Raw genomic sequence first — 14,108 nt, 5'->3', positions numbered from 1 at the left:
GCGGGGCACCGGTTAGGAAACCGGTGCCTTTGGCCCTTCTCAGCTGGTGTCCAAGGCCCGTTTTCTAGTAGTGTACATAGCTACATTGTACAGCCCAGCCCAACGACTAAAAGTCCGCCGAACTGTCGTCGGAGGGCAGCGGAGCTGTGGAAGCCAAATCATCGCGGTCTCAACATCCGCATTGCGATCACGCATTGGCGGCTTCTCACGGTCTCACGGTGCGGTCAGCTTTTAGAGGGGCAGTTGCGACGAGTTTGCCGGAGGGCCTCCAAAATCCTAGCGCCAGCACTGAAGCGTACGTATGGCGGTTGACACGACGACCCGGGACGGACATGACCAGAGCGGCCAAGCTAGCCAGCAGTAGCCCATGGTTGCAGGATTAAATGATAGGCAGAGAAGACTTACATGAAAAGACAGCTACAACATCAGAAAGCAATCGAGTGCGTATCATCTTAAGAAGATTAGCAGAAGTACATGCTTAATCGGTTGTAGTATCAATCAGTAGCAGAATGCTGGCCTGCTGACTGTGTAACAAAAGTGATACACAGAATTGATACTGCACTTTCCATTCTTGCGCCAAGACTAAAAATTGTCATAAGTTTAGTATATCCCTGGCATGTCCATAAGACCATAATGATTTCGGAATAGGGAACTGTGCGATGAAACCTGGAAGTAGCCTCACATGTCCTGAAAGGTTATGTACAATCACACCTCATAATTCAGATAACTTGTGGTTGCAGAAATTAAGTCTCCTCTAACACAGAAGACAAACAGAAGTTAGATCTTCTACTCCACCAAAATGCCACGGTTCCATACCTGGAATTATAACAAGTACTAGTAAATATCACTTTACTCAAAGGAAATTGACTATACTATAACAGAGCACAACAGTAAGGCAGCAAGATACCCATCATAGCAGTACATATCATCAAAAAGTCTAGAATGAAATGGAAGAAACAAGTCATGTTCCAAAAATCGACCAAAATTACTCACTATCAAATCTGAAATCCAAAGTAGCTACAAAACACAAGACGGTAACTCGATAGACATTTACCAATATCATCAAGACAGTATACATACACCGATGAATTGAGTGAGCATTAGACACCAGAATTGGCTAGTGATGATTGATGAAGCAATCCATTATATTAGAACAGCATATTGCAATACAGAGACAGTTGCACTTGCATATAAAAATTTTCACACTATCTGAACAAATGGACTCTAGAAGAAATTTCACAAGCGCTCCATAGAATAGCATATTGGTGCCAACTTTATCTGTGAACTGCCTCATCTGTCCATTCTGATCTCAAGTTTATAATCTAGATGACTACCAAACTGGATCAAGAGAGATTTATTTAAGAAAATATTAACATCAAAGAATGTTTGCTACTGCAGCTGATGATAAATAATGTCCACATCTTAATTATATATGCCATTTCTAACAAAACTAAACCAACAAACAGTTGGATAGAGCAAATATATATATTAAATAAAATTTGATCCCAAGTTCTCTCATCCACCAAAAGCCAAACCTTAGCTAATAGATGCTAAATGATATAACTTATTAACTACAATTCCATCCTGCTCGACAAACGTTAGGATAATCTTATTGAGTTACTTTTACACCAATTTCTCACTGGTTGAGACTAGTAGATAAGATTTATAAGCATCCACCAACGTAATGTAAACTGCAAAGAAGGGTCAATAAAAGGTGAAAAAGCACTCACTAGAAATAATCAACAATTACAATCTTACAGACCACTTTAAACAAGGTTGGAGTAAAAGTAAGCGACCACAGCATAGGCACTGAGTGATCAATAAATACAATCTTAAATGTTCTGAACAGAATTGAAATTCGAAATATCACAGCATAAAAACAGGAAGCTAGCTAAAGAATCAAATGTAGAACCAAGTACATAAACATATGTCAGTCTCTTAGCAAATTTAAACTTAGTTTTACGGAATGGCATAAGTAATTATATCCTAGAGGGTAGTCTAAAACAATTCCTAGAGGGTAGAGGCATGTACTTAAAACTGAAATCCAAATTTCTAACTGTGTTCACCTAGAGGGTAGAGGGTAGAGTCATTATCTCAGAAATCAGAATTTATCTCATGGTGTTCACTTGGAAATCCCAGAAGTAACTGAAAATTGTGTGTTGTACTGTTATTGCCATGACTAACTTAGAATTTGTAGGACCGAGACAGGCGACCAGAGGGGGGGTGAATGGGAGCCTTTAAAAATTCACTCCGAGAGAACAAGGCCTATATCCCGATTGCCACCCCAAAACGCACCTCGCGTTGAATCGTCAAGATGACACAAGTCAACTCGTGACAAGTTCACCCTAGGAACGATTTGACACACTCAAAGCGTAGCGGAAGCAAATCAAAACGAGACACCGAAAAGCTTGCACAAACTAGATTAAGCAGTCATTCACACAAGCTCAAGTTCATGTAGAGAAGCAACGTGACACAAAAACTCAACTGAAAGCAGGCCTGCTGCGCAGCCGCTGCGTCTCGCTGGTGCTGGGCCTTATCTAGCCTCCGCCCAATCGTCCTCCATCTCTTGATTGGAGAGATCAACAAAAATCCCTCGCTAGGAATTAAACCCTAGGCTAGACCGGAGAGAGGAGTGCGCTCCGGAGGAATTCTGGGGCGGCGGCTAGTGTAGCGAGGTACTGTTCATCCGCGGCTACTGTGGCAAACGCCCCCAAAAACCCTAAAACGCATACCCCTCAATCCTAGGTGCCACATATTTATAACCCATAGGGTGGCACTAACTAAATTACAAATTTGTCATTACGTCAATCAAATTAACGTAATCGGCGCGTATCACGCAATATTGTCCTCCACAGCAAATAATCTCGATTTCTGCGATCCTTCCATCTAGCACCGTGGCGTCCCGTGATCTCACCGCACGACGATTCGAAATCTTCTCGCGATCGACAATTGTCCCTGTCTTCGGCCACGTCCGCCGCAACGAACGTCCGAGATCTTGGTTTTGTGGCTTAACCAAGAAACCATCCACCAACGTTCTCTCGTTGTGTCGTCAGGTACAGTAGACATACACCACACGATCTCAAATCCCTCGAATGCAAGTCTTGATCCACCCTTCACCGCTCTCAGTCCATCGGCGTGGCATCATATCTTCGTTCTTCACACGTCGCCGCATGTTCAGTCTCCACCTATCACCTGCAATGACACCAACCAAGAGAAACGTCACACGCACACCGTGTTGTTCAATCACTCATCACAAGATCCTAGCCCCACGGGCATCTCAATCTCCCCCTTGATGAGTGCATTGAAAACACCACACCACACAAATTTATTCAAACAAAAATAGAGTAAAAGAAGAAAGGAAGGAAAACAATCTAACAATCTTGATCCCCAAAGACATGGCTAGCAATAACAAAAGCTAGGCTAGACACAGTCAAGACAAATACAAGAGTAACTGAAAAGCTCCAAAGCTGACAAACTCCCCCTGTCAAAATGCTCAAACTCAACCTCAGACTCAGCAACATCATTTCAAAAGCACAATCTCAGCAAGAAAAATTAACTCCCCCAGCAAAATGAATTTGTGTCACTCATTCTCCCCCTTGTTGACAAAGCACTCCATCAGCAAAATGAATTTGATTGGAAGCACAGATAGAAGCTTCAGAGACATATATCAAATACTTATAACAGCGAACCAGCAATACCAGCCGTTCAGAAAAGCAGTAACACAATGCAATGACCATAGAAATTTAAATTAGAACCTTTTGAAAACCAATTAGTCAGACCATGCAAACAAATTCAAAGCCAGTACCAAGCTGAAGACAAGACATATAGCAAGCTCACACGACGGGTAACAAAGCTTCCAATCAAAGTTCACTGCAAATGCTTGAATCAGGTCTATGCCATGAAAGACAAACCCGTGGCACACACAACACCTGCGACTGGGGCAAGCTGTGTGTAACCAACTTAGGCTGCCATGCCTAAAGCACAAGTCTGTATATACAAACCCAAATCTCAGCATCATATATATATATATATATATATATATATATATATATATATATCCCAATGTTATATGCTGAATACTGAACCCATTTTTCTTTTGGTGTCCCTACTGATCTGGGATCTTTTGACAGCCCCTGGACTATAGAGTGCCCGGTTCATGTGTGTCTTTGCGACACAAAGAACATTTGTTCTTTCATAGGCCCAAAAGAAGCTACATTCACAGTGACGAACCGGTCTTTGACCCATTGAAAGGAGCCAAAACCGAACTATGAGCAAGATATATGTCGAGTATTCAACCAGATACTAGAGCAAGAACATGTAAACAAGCCTGATAAAATCATGAAGTATCTGTGTGCTGTTTTCAAAACAAAATATGGTCACGCAAAGCATCACAACCTCTCCAAAGGCATTTATCACAAATTAGCTGAAACAAGTATAAGGCATATGTAACCGAAGTGACAAAAACATTGATACTAGAAAGGATAACACACACCAAACTCACCACGTAAACGTGCAAACGTGGTTTGATCGAGTGGTTTAGTTAAAATATCAGCCAACTACTGACTAGTATCAACATGCTTAAGCTCAATATCACCCTTTTCAACATGATCTCTTAGAAAATGATAACGAACATCAATATGTTTCGTTTTAGAATGCAGAACAGGATTCTTAGCAACACTGATGGCACTGGTGCTATCACACAAGAGAGGAACATGAGAAAACGACAAACCAAAATAGCGAAGGGTAGCTCTCATCCATATAAAAGCTGAGAACAACAACTAGCAGCAGCAACATACTCGGCCTCTGTAGTAGATTGAGCAACATTGGATTGTTTTCTAGAGGACCAAGAAACAAGAGAAGAACCCAAAAACTGGCAAGTACCCGATGTAGATTTTCTATCCAAACGACACCCAGCAAAATCAGCATCCGAATAACCACACAAACTGAACGTCGAAGAAGCAGAGTACCAAAGGCCAAATTCAGGAGTGAAACGAAGGTACCTCATTATGCGCTTCACCGCCTGACAGTGAGAGGTCCTGGGAGACGTCTGAAAACGAGCGCACAGACACACAGCAAAGGGTATATCCGGTCTCGTCGCAGTCAAGTATAAAAGCGACCCAATCCTGCTTCTATATTCCTTCTGATCCACGGATTCTCCATCTTCATCAGCATCCAAAACTACGCTAGTCGGAATGGGCGTCGAAATTGGCTTTCCATCAGCCATGTCGAACTTCTTCAGGACATCCATTGTATATTTTCCCTGATGTACAAATGTCCCTTCCTGTGTTTGTTTAATTTGCAATCCTAGGAAAAAGGTCAACTCATCCATCATAGACATCTCAAATTCCTTACTCATTGATTCTGCAAACTTAGCAACAAGAGAATGAGACGAACCACCGAAAATGATATCATCCATGTATATCTGAACTATTAGAGAATCATTGCCTTGTCTGAGGAGAAATAAAGTTTTATCAACAGAACCCATTTTGAACCCATTTTCAAGTAGAAAAGTTTTCAATCTAGCATACCAAGCATGAGGTGCTTGCTTCAACCCATATAAAGCCTTTTGTAACTTGAAAACACGATCAGGAAATTTAGGATATTCAAAACCAGGGGTTGTTTAACATAAACTTCCTCTTATATATACCCATTCAAAAAGGCACTCTTCATGTCCATTTGATAAAAGCTTAAAACCACGTGAAGCAGCAAAAGCAAGCAAAATGCGAATAGCTTCTAAACGAGCAACAGGAGCAAAAGTTTCACCATAATCAATACCCTCCTTTTGACAGAAGCCTTGAGCCACCAATCTGGCTTTATTTCTGACAACAAGACCATCTTGCCCTTGTTTGTTCTTAAAAACCCATTTAGTACCAATTGGTTTGCAAGAAGAAGGTGGATCAACCAAAACCCAAACCTGATTCCGTTCAAAATTTTCTAACTCCTCATGCATGGCATTGACCCAATTAGAATCAGACAGCGCATGTCCAACATCACGGGGTTCAAAAGAGGCAACAAATGCAGAATGCGCAAGGACACATTGATTTCTAGATTTATACCTTGTCGTGCGCTCATTCAAGTTACCTATCATTTTTTGAGGTGGATGGCAACGCTGAATATGTCGAGGTGCTGTTCTAACAGAAGTTGCCTCCCCCTCAATTGTAGCCGGTTCATGATCAAAAGTAGGTATAGCTGCAGGATCTGCTGTGGAGGTGAAAAGCTCCGAAGGCCCATCGTCTATCGTGCTGCTAGGCGTCTGAATGGGAGTTGCCTCGAGCACAGCTGGATCCTCTGTTGCATCATCATCATCATCAAGTCCATCAACCTCATCTTCAAAAATGCTTTGTCCAATCTCATCATCATCTGCACACTCAAAAGCAGAAGAGAAACAAGGCATCGTCTCGTCGAAGGTGACCTCACATGTCTCCTCGATGCGATTAGTATCAAGATTAAGAACCCGGTAAGCTCGCCCTTGTAAAGCATACCCCAAGAACAACCCATCAGAAGAACGTGATTCAAATTTGTCCAAATTCCCTTTTTTTAGAATAAAGCATTTACAACCAAATACGCAAAAATGAGAAACTTTTGGACAACGACCATATCTCAACTCATAAGATGTTTTCCCCAGAAAAGCTCTCAGAAAAATACGATTAGCAACATAGCAAGCGGTATTGATCGCCTCAGCCCAAAAACGTCTAGGGGTTTTATGTTCATCAAGCATTGTCCTAGCCATCTCAACAAGCGTGCGATTTTTCCTTTCAACAACACCATTCTGAGGGGGGACATACAGTGAGGAAAACTGATGATCAAGACCCTGTTCTGAACAAAAAGCTTTCATTCGAGCATTCTTGAATTCTGTGCCATTATCATTGCGAATTGCTCTAACGACATTATTGGATAACTCATTTTTCTGCTTTAGAACAAGATCATGAATAAATTGAAAAGCCTCATCCTTGGATTCCAAAAAGAACACCCATGAATAACGAGCAAAATCATCCACAATGACGAGCACATACCACTTCCCACCAGCAGAACAAACACAGGCTGGACCTACAGTGTGCATATGTAACAACTTACCCGGTCGTCCTGAGTCACAGGTGCATGAGAAGCCGCAATCATTTTGCTATGTTTGCAAGGAGCACAAACCAAATCTTTCTCAAACTTGAGTTTCGGTAAGCCATCTATCAAACCCATTGAACTCAAACGGCATAGTAAATCAAAGCTCAAGTGACCCAAACTACGGTGCCACTTCCAAATGGGGAGAGAACCATGAGCAACCAAACAACGAGCTTGTCCAAAAGATTTAGAGAAATCAACTATGAAAATTCGTTCAAAGGGAGAGATTTGACAAACAAGGTTACCGACAGAATCTAGAACTCGCGAATTACCTTTCTTAAAACGCACTTCAAAACCATCATCAAGAAGTTGTGAGACAAAAAGCAAGTTATAATGTAAGTTCCGTACCTTCGCGACGTCCTTTAGCATGAATTTATCGGTTACCTTGATACAGCCATGCGCCATCACTTTTCCTTTACTATTGTCCCCGAATGTAATGTATTCTTTACCGCTCGCGGGGGTGATGCTGGAGAACCATCTATCATCTCCGGTCATGTGACGCGAACAACCAGAGTCCATTATCCATATGTTCTCCTCGCCTCCATCCTACAATCAATAACGAACACGAGAGTGAGCTAATGACTCAACACTGGGGTTAGGATAATGCAATGAAAACCAGTGCTGAGCCATTTGCTCAAAAGAAGCATTAGCAAAATCAAATCTCTCGAAAGAACGACGATGCCCACGAGGGCGAAAATGTGGCGTGTCATTCCTATATGATGCAGGGGCACTATTACGTGAGCGAAAACCAGAAAAACGAACAACTAGCGCACGTCTAGAGTCACCACGATCATAGGCACCACGTGCAGGGTACCGATCACGTCGTTCAGCACGCTTCCTACGGAAGCAAAACTCCGCCAAATGACCATCACGATCACAAAAATCGCAATGGTAAATATTTTGAGTAGGAGCAACGACAACCTTAGCCTTAGAAGTAGAATCAGAAAAATCAGGCTTAAGGTTATCCAAAAGTTCACAAGTTGGTGGCCATGTGTTATTCAGGCTTTTGAAGTGTTTGGGTTTAACCCTCCAAACCTGCTTTTTAGGAACAAACTTGGGAGGTTCTACCACGAAACCTTCAGATGAGACCGGTGGACTCTTCTCACTGTTCTGGGAGTAGGCCCATTGTTCTCACCACCTGCATTCTTTTTACCAAAAGTACGCTTCAAATCATAACCAACACCAAAATGTTCACCCCTTTTAATTTGTGCAATAGTCATACCAATCTGGGGCTCACGCACAGAACACCAACCAAGGATTGTTCTCAAATGAGTGTTTTCTTCTTCTAAAGCAGCATTGTCCTTCTTTAAGATGGAAATTTCAGCAACAAAAGTAGGACAAGTCAAACACTCAGGTAAAACAGGACAAGTATGTTTTTCCAACTGAACAATATGGCATTTAGCAACATTCAACTCAGTTTGCAAAATTGGACAAGTAGCACAAGCACCAAGTAAAGCAGAGCAAGAGCGAAGTTCGTCCAATTCAATCTTAGCACTATCAAATTTATCAACTAAAACAGCATGCTTAGATTGCAATTCAGAAATAGAAACCATATGAACAGAACATTCTTCACATTCTACAACAGCAGGTGTATCATCTTTTAGTGTTTTTAATTCAGCATATATTCTATCATGATCAGCCTTAAGTCTTGCTAGAATTTTATTTTGTTTATCAACAAGTTTAGTCAACTCTTCAATTTCTTCTTTAGCAGAATTTTGTACCTCATTATCAGAGGAGTCGTTGCTGCAGTCATATGCATCACCCTCATTTAAAGCCATAGTGCACATGCCTCCCTTGATGTCAGCAAGAAAACAGAGTCCTCTATCATTGGTCTTTTGGGGCTTCTCATCTTGGGACTCTGAATCACTAGAGTTGTAGGAGGCATCTGAATCAAAGCTACCCAGCGAAGAAAAGAGAACAGGTGCAGCCTTCTTGATTTGCTTGTCAGTAAACTTCTGTTGTCCCTTCTTTCTCCCACGCCTATCACTCTTGTTCTTCCTGTCCCTTGATTGTTCCTGGCACCTGTAGCTGTTGCCATGCTCCGGTGCCTTCACCTTGCTTGGACAATCAGCAATGAAGTGTCCATGGTCACCACAGTTGAAGCATCCTTCTGAACGTCTTCTATTTCACCTGTTTTCATATACCCGCTTGAACTTGTTGGTGAGCAAAACAAGCTGATCATCATCAAGTACCTCCAACTCATCATCTGCAATATGGCACAAGGAGGACAAAGCAAAACTAGGAGTAGATGAAAGATTAGCGTTAGTGTTAGTACTCCCAGAAACCAAAGCCATTGGAATATTTGAAGAAGAACCAGCTGTGGGATTGTTAAGCTTTTTTCGAAATTGGATGTCGATCTCTTTGGATTTAAGCTTACTGAAAAGCTCATCAATTGTAATAGTCTCATAATTAGCAGACTCAACGATCGCTTCCACTTTTGTGCCCCAAACATCCAAGTCGAGTGCATGCAACAATTTGAGAGCCCTTGCATGATCATCATACGGCATAACCGTTATGTTGGCTTTCATCTTGTTGACAAGACTAAAAAATCGAGCGAAAAGATTTTCGATAGACTCACCAAGCGATTGCATAAAATTATCATATTTGTGCATGTAAGTTTCAAATAACCGGATCTTCACTGCGTTGGTGCCCTCATGAAAATTTTGTAGAGTAGACCAAATCTCATGAGCAACTTGTTTGTCAGAAACACGATCAAATTCAGATTTGCTCAAAGCAGCAAAGAGAAAATCTACAGCTTTGTTATTGTTTTCATATTTTGTAGCGTGAGCTGCATTTGAGGGTTCATCTGGAATCACATAAGTCGTATCAATTGTAATATTCCAAATCGCAATCCCTTTCCCCTTGAGAAAGGCACTCATACGAGCCTTCCAGTACGGGTAATCGGTTCCATCAAAAGCAGGTGGATGTGAAGACGAAGTCATGATCGCCACAAGTGGATTTCACAACAGATTAGGTATTAGAAAACCTTAACCGGCTCTGATGCCAATTATAGGACCGAGACAGGCGACCAGAGGGGGATGAATGGGAGCCTTTAAAAATTCACTCTGAGAGAACAAGGCCTATATCCCGATTGCCACCCCAAAACACACCTCGCGTTGAATCATCAAGATGACACAAGTCAACTCGTGACAAGTTCACCCTAGGAACGATTTGACACGCTCAAAGCGTAGCGGAAGCAAATCAAAACGAGACACCGAAAAGCTTGCACAAACTAGATTAAGCAGTCATTCACACAAGCTCAAGTTCATGTAGAGAAGCAACGTGACACAAAAACTCAACTGAAAGCAGGCCTACTGCGCAGCCGCTGCGTCTCGCTGGTGCTGGGCCTTATCCAGCCTCCGCCCAATCGTCCTCCCTCTCTTGATTGGAGAGATCAACAAAAATCCCTCGCTAGGAATTAAACCCTAGGCTAGACCGGAGAGAGGAGTGCGCGCCGGAGGAATTCTGGGGCGGCGGCTAGTGTAGCGCGGTACTGTTCATCCGCGGCTACTGTGGCAAATGCCCCCAAAAACCCTAAAACGCATACCCCTCAATCCTAAGTGCCACATATTTATAACCCATAGGGTGGCACTACCTAAATTACAAATTTGCCATTACGTCAATCAAATTAACGTAATCGACGCGTATCACGCAATATTGTCCTCCACAGCAAACAATCTCAATGTCCGCGATCCTTCCATCTCAAGGTCCTAGCCCCACGGGCATCTCAGAACTCACAGCAGCATAAATAACAGATTCTCGACCGGAGCTAAGCATTAAAACTCAAAGAGATAAACGAGACACACTATATGTCCTTGGGCTCAATGCCTAAGCTTCAACTTCTACGACGATGTGGGTTAGCAAGATATTGATCTCCAAACAGAGGACTATATATATGATCACGTCCACATCAACAAATTAGAAGTAGTGTGACAAAAATTGGATGGGTACCTTGCACCATCGATGGACTAGAGTGTCACAGCAACTGAGCAACACCGCACTTCACCTTGGCATAAAGGTTTTAAATCTCCGGCTATAGCTGTTTGAGAGAGATTTAGCTAAGTTTTTTCATGTGCAATTTAGCTCTTAGCTGCCGCTATAGTCGGCTATAGCTCGTTTTTGGACATAGATAGCTAAAGGGCTTAGTAATTCCTCAGCTGAACCAACATATACGGAATGAAGACACAGATGACCATGACAGAGCAACCAAAGCTCCCAATGTCAGTGATCAAGGCAGCAGGCCCCACGCCCCCACGGTCTCAACACAGCACCTCTTTGCAGGCGAGCGCTCTTGCAGCAGCGGGCCTACCAGCATGGCCGTCGAGAGGACGATGAACAGTAGCAGCGGTATGAGGCCGTAGCCAGCGCCCTGACGGCGGCAGCGTGCTTCAGGGAGCTCTGGACCATGTAGCTGAACAGTAGCGAACACATCCCGAATCTGAAAGCGACACGACGAAATTTGCGTATCTAGCAATCAGAAATGCTTGCGGGGAATCACTAGATCGGCTATTCAGGGACAAGGGGAACGGGTTGGAAATTGGAATCACGCACCAGTATCACCTCCTCAGGAGGCTCGGGTTGCCGTCTGCCGAGGCGCAGGAGCAGCAGCAGGATGGTGAAGGGGCAGAGGAGCAGCTCGGCGGCGAGGGCCCGCAGGGAGGCGTCCCTCGCGAAGGCCACCACCGCGTGCGCGTACGTGGAGCCGCCGCCGAAGGCGTAGCGCGCGACGACCAGGGCGGCACTGGCGGCGCTGCCCACGAACATCGTGCTGACGAAGCAGTAGATGACGGCGTCGGCTGCCGCCGCCTTCATCTCCGCGGTCGCGGCCCTCGGCGCCGGCGGAGGTGGCGCCGGCCGGGGTGGAGCTCTCGCCGCCCCCTCGATGTCCGCCATGGAAGCGCGAACCCCGTGCTCCGGAAGATTCCTGGGAGGGTGGAGTGGAGGAGCGGGTTGCGTTGGTGAGGAGGCGGCGCCCGGGCCGGAGAAACAGGAGCGCGTGCCAAAAGGCCAAGGCCCGCAACCCCGTCAAGGGAATTTGTTAGAGGCAAACGGTATATGCACACAGCTTTTAGCAATTGGATTCCAAATTTTGGCCGCTTAAAAAATTTCGTGATTCGAGTTAACGTACCCGCAAATTCAGAACCAAACTGAAAAACCTGAACTGAAAAGTCATTTTTTCTGGGTATAATATAAGAGCAAGGTTACGTCGACCGCTGGCAGAAAGCAACGCCAGATCACCCGAGCAAAGTGGTGAATCCCGTCCATCACTAATTGCTACTCCCTCCGTCCGAGTTTAAGTGGACGTATAGGTTTAAACTAGAGATCATACTGTTCATGCAAAATTACCATAATACCCCTATAAATGTATCAGCCATGTGCAAGTTACAGTGCACATGCAAATAAAAAAACCAAACACGTGGCAACGTACAAAAGGCCATCAAAGACCAGTACAGAAACTTCTAGGAACTCTTTGGGCGCTTCCAGGAACTCTTTGGCGCTCAGTGTGCCTGGAGATTCAAATTTTAACTCTCCACCAATGCTCCCACTACAAAAGACTCCACCTGCTTGTGAGGCATCCACTTGCTCCAATTGGTCCAAACTCCACAGCATCAATCGACTCCACCTTCCTCAGCCTACAATCCAGTACCTCTTCAACCAATGGCCATAGATCTAAATAAAGCACCAGATGAAGGAAGTGGACAGCTCTTACCTGACCTCAATGAAGAACCTCAAAGAGACGAAATCCACCATCTTCATGAAGATCAAGTTCATCTCTAAGAAGGAAATGAAGTCCATCAACTCCAAGGTCAAGTCCAGTATCTCTATGAAGGGGAACACAGCGCTATGCATGTCATAGATCTCAACGTTCCTGCTTGTGAGGGACAGCAACAAGATCCTGATACAGGTAATATCTCTCTTAATTCAATTCTTACAAGTCCTTGCAGTTGGGGACATCCAATTGCCTACCCCTGTCCCTCGTTGTTGTAGTCCTTGCTGTTAGGAACGATCATCAACAACATGGATCTATCAACTTTCACAGTCCAAATGAACACAATGTATTTGACCTCAACTTACTAGCTTCAGATGACCTACAATGTGGAGATATCAATTTTGATGGTCCACATGACTACAATATATTTGAGCACAACTTACAAGCTTCTGATGGCCTACAAGATGGAGATATCATCTTTGATGGTCCACATGATTACGGCGTCTTTGACCTCAACCTACCAGCCTCAGAGCAGCAACAGATGCCGCCACGGAAGAGGCTGCATTTGGGTCCGGTAGCAGCCTCGCCGCCGTGCTGCCGTACTACACAGCATGGTGGCTCCCGGACGCTGCGCCATCCCGTCCAGCCGCATCCTGTTCCCGCCGGAGAGCCCCACAGCTGCGTGCAACTTCCTGCTCATGTGCGACAGCTGCTCTGCGTGGGAGCATGGTGGACGCGGGGTGCTCCCGCCAGAGATCCCCACGGCTGCTCAGGGACCTGGAGGCCTACGCAGCTCGCCGCCTGGACCAGGCCACTGTGGGCGCCAAGGCCAAGGCCGGCGGCAGCGCGGAACGGATGAGGATGGGTGGGTGGGGAATGGAGGAGGATGGGTGCGGAATGGATGAGAATGGGTGGGGTGGGGAACGGATGAAACTAGTGCACGAGAGCAATTGAGCTACGGGTCTTTTTTTTCTCGCGAATAAAAAAATCTTGAAATGCGTCCGCCAGCTGCCCATGCGTGCATCAGTTGAGGCACAGGCCTAGGTGACCAGTTAATATGAGAAAAATTTTAAACTCTAAACGTCCACTTAATCTTGGACGGAGGGAGTATGTGCAACGTGGAAGGAGATCTAAGCTGAGGAGCTAATAAATGAGGCGAGAAAGTGTATTTCGCCAGCAAAAGTGGGCCCCCGGTCTCCTCTCTCTTCTCACTACTACAAAACTGGATTAACCGAGGTGCTTTGGAATGGTCTCGGAGGCGGTCACAATAGAGATTAACCGAGGC

The 14,108-nt window shown here is 44.5% G+C and overlaps 1 protein-coding gene across 1 annotated transcript; it reads right to left on the bottom strand.

Moving 5' to 3' along the window:
- Positions 1 to 351: 351 nt before the first annotated feature.
- LOC120712158 lies at positions 352 to 12,075 on the bottom strand. The gene is made up of 2 exons (XM_039997871.1): positions 11,665 to 12,075; positions 352 to 816 (listed from the first exon to the last, which is right to left on the bottom strand). The coding sequence occupies exons 1-2, from the start codon at positions 12,004 to 12,006 to the stop codon at positions 787 to 789; spliced, it is 372 nt and encodes a 123-aa protein (XP_039853805.1). The 5' UTR covers positions 12,007 to 12,075; the 3' UTR covers positions 352 to 786.
- Between the last annotated feature and the right edge of the window lie 2,033 nt (positions 12,076 to 14,108).

This window comes from Panicum virgatum, chromosome 6K, assembly GCF_016808335.1.
Source record: "Panicum virgatum strain AP13 chromosome 6K, P.virgatum_v5, whole genome shotgun sequence".
NCBI lineage: Eukaryota > Viridiplantae > Streptophyta > Magnoliopsida > Poales > Poaceae > Panicum > Panicum virgatum.
Note: the sequence above shows the minus strand (reverse complement) of the source record. Positions and strands in the feature narration are given on the sequence as shown.

Excerpts from the sequence above, each read along its gene's own strand:
- LOC120712158 (XM_039997871.1), bottom strand. The coding sequence starts at position 12,006 with ATGGCGGACATCGAGGGGGCGGCGAGAGCTCCACCCCGGCCGGCGCCA. Across the intron at positions 817-11,664 it reads CTCCTGAGGAGGTGATACTG|GTATGGAACCGTGGCATTTT; the intron begins GTGCGTGATTCC and ends TTATAATTCCAG.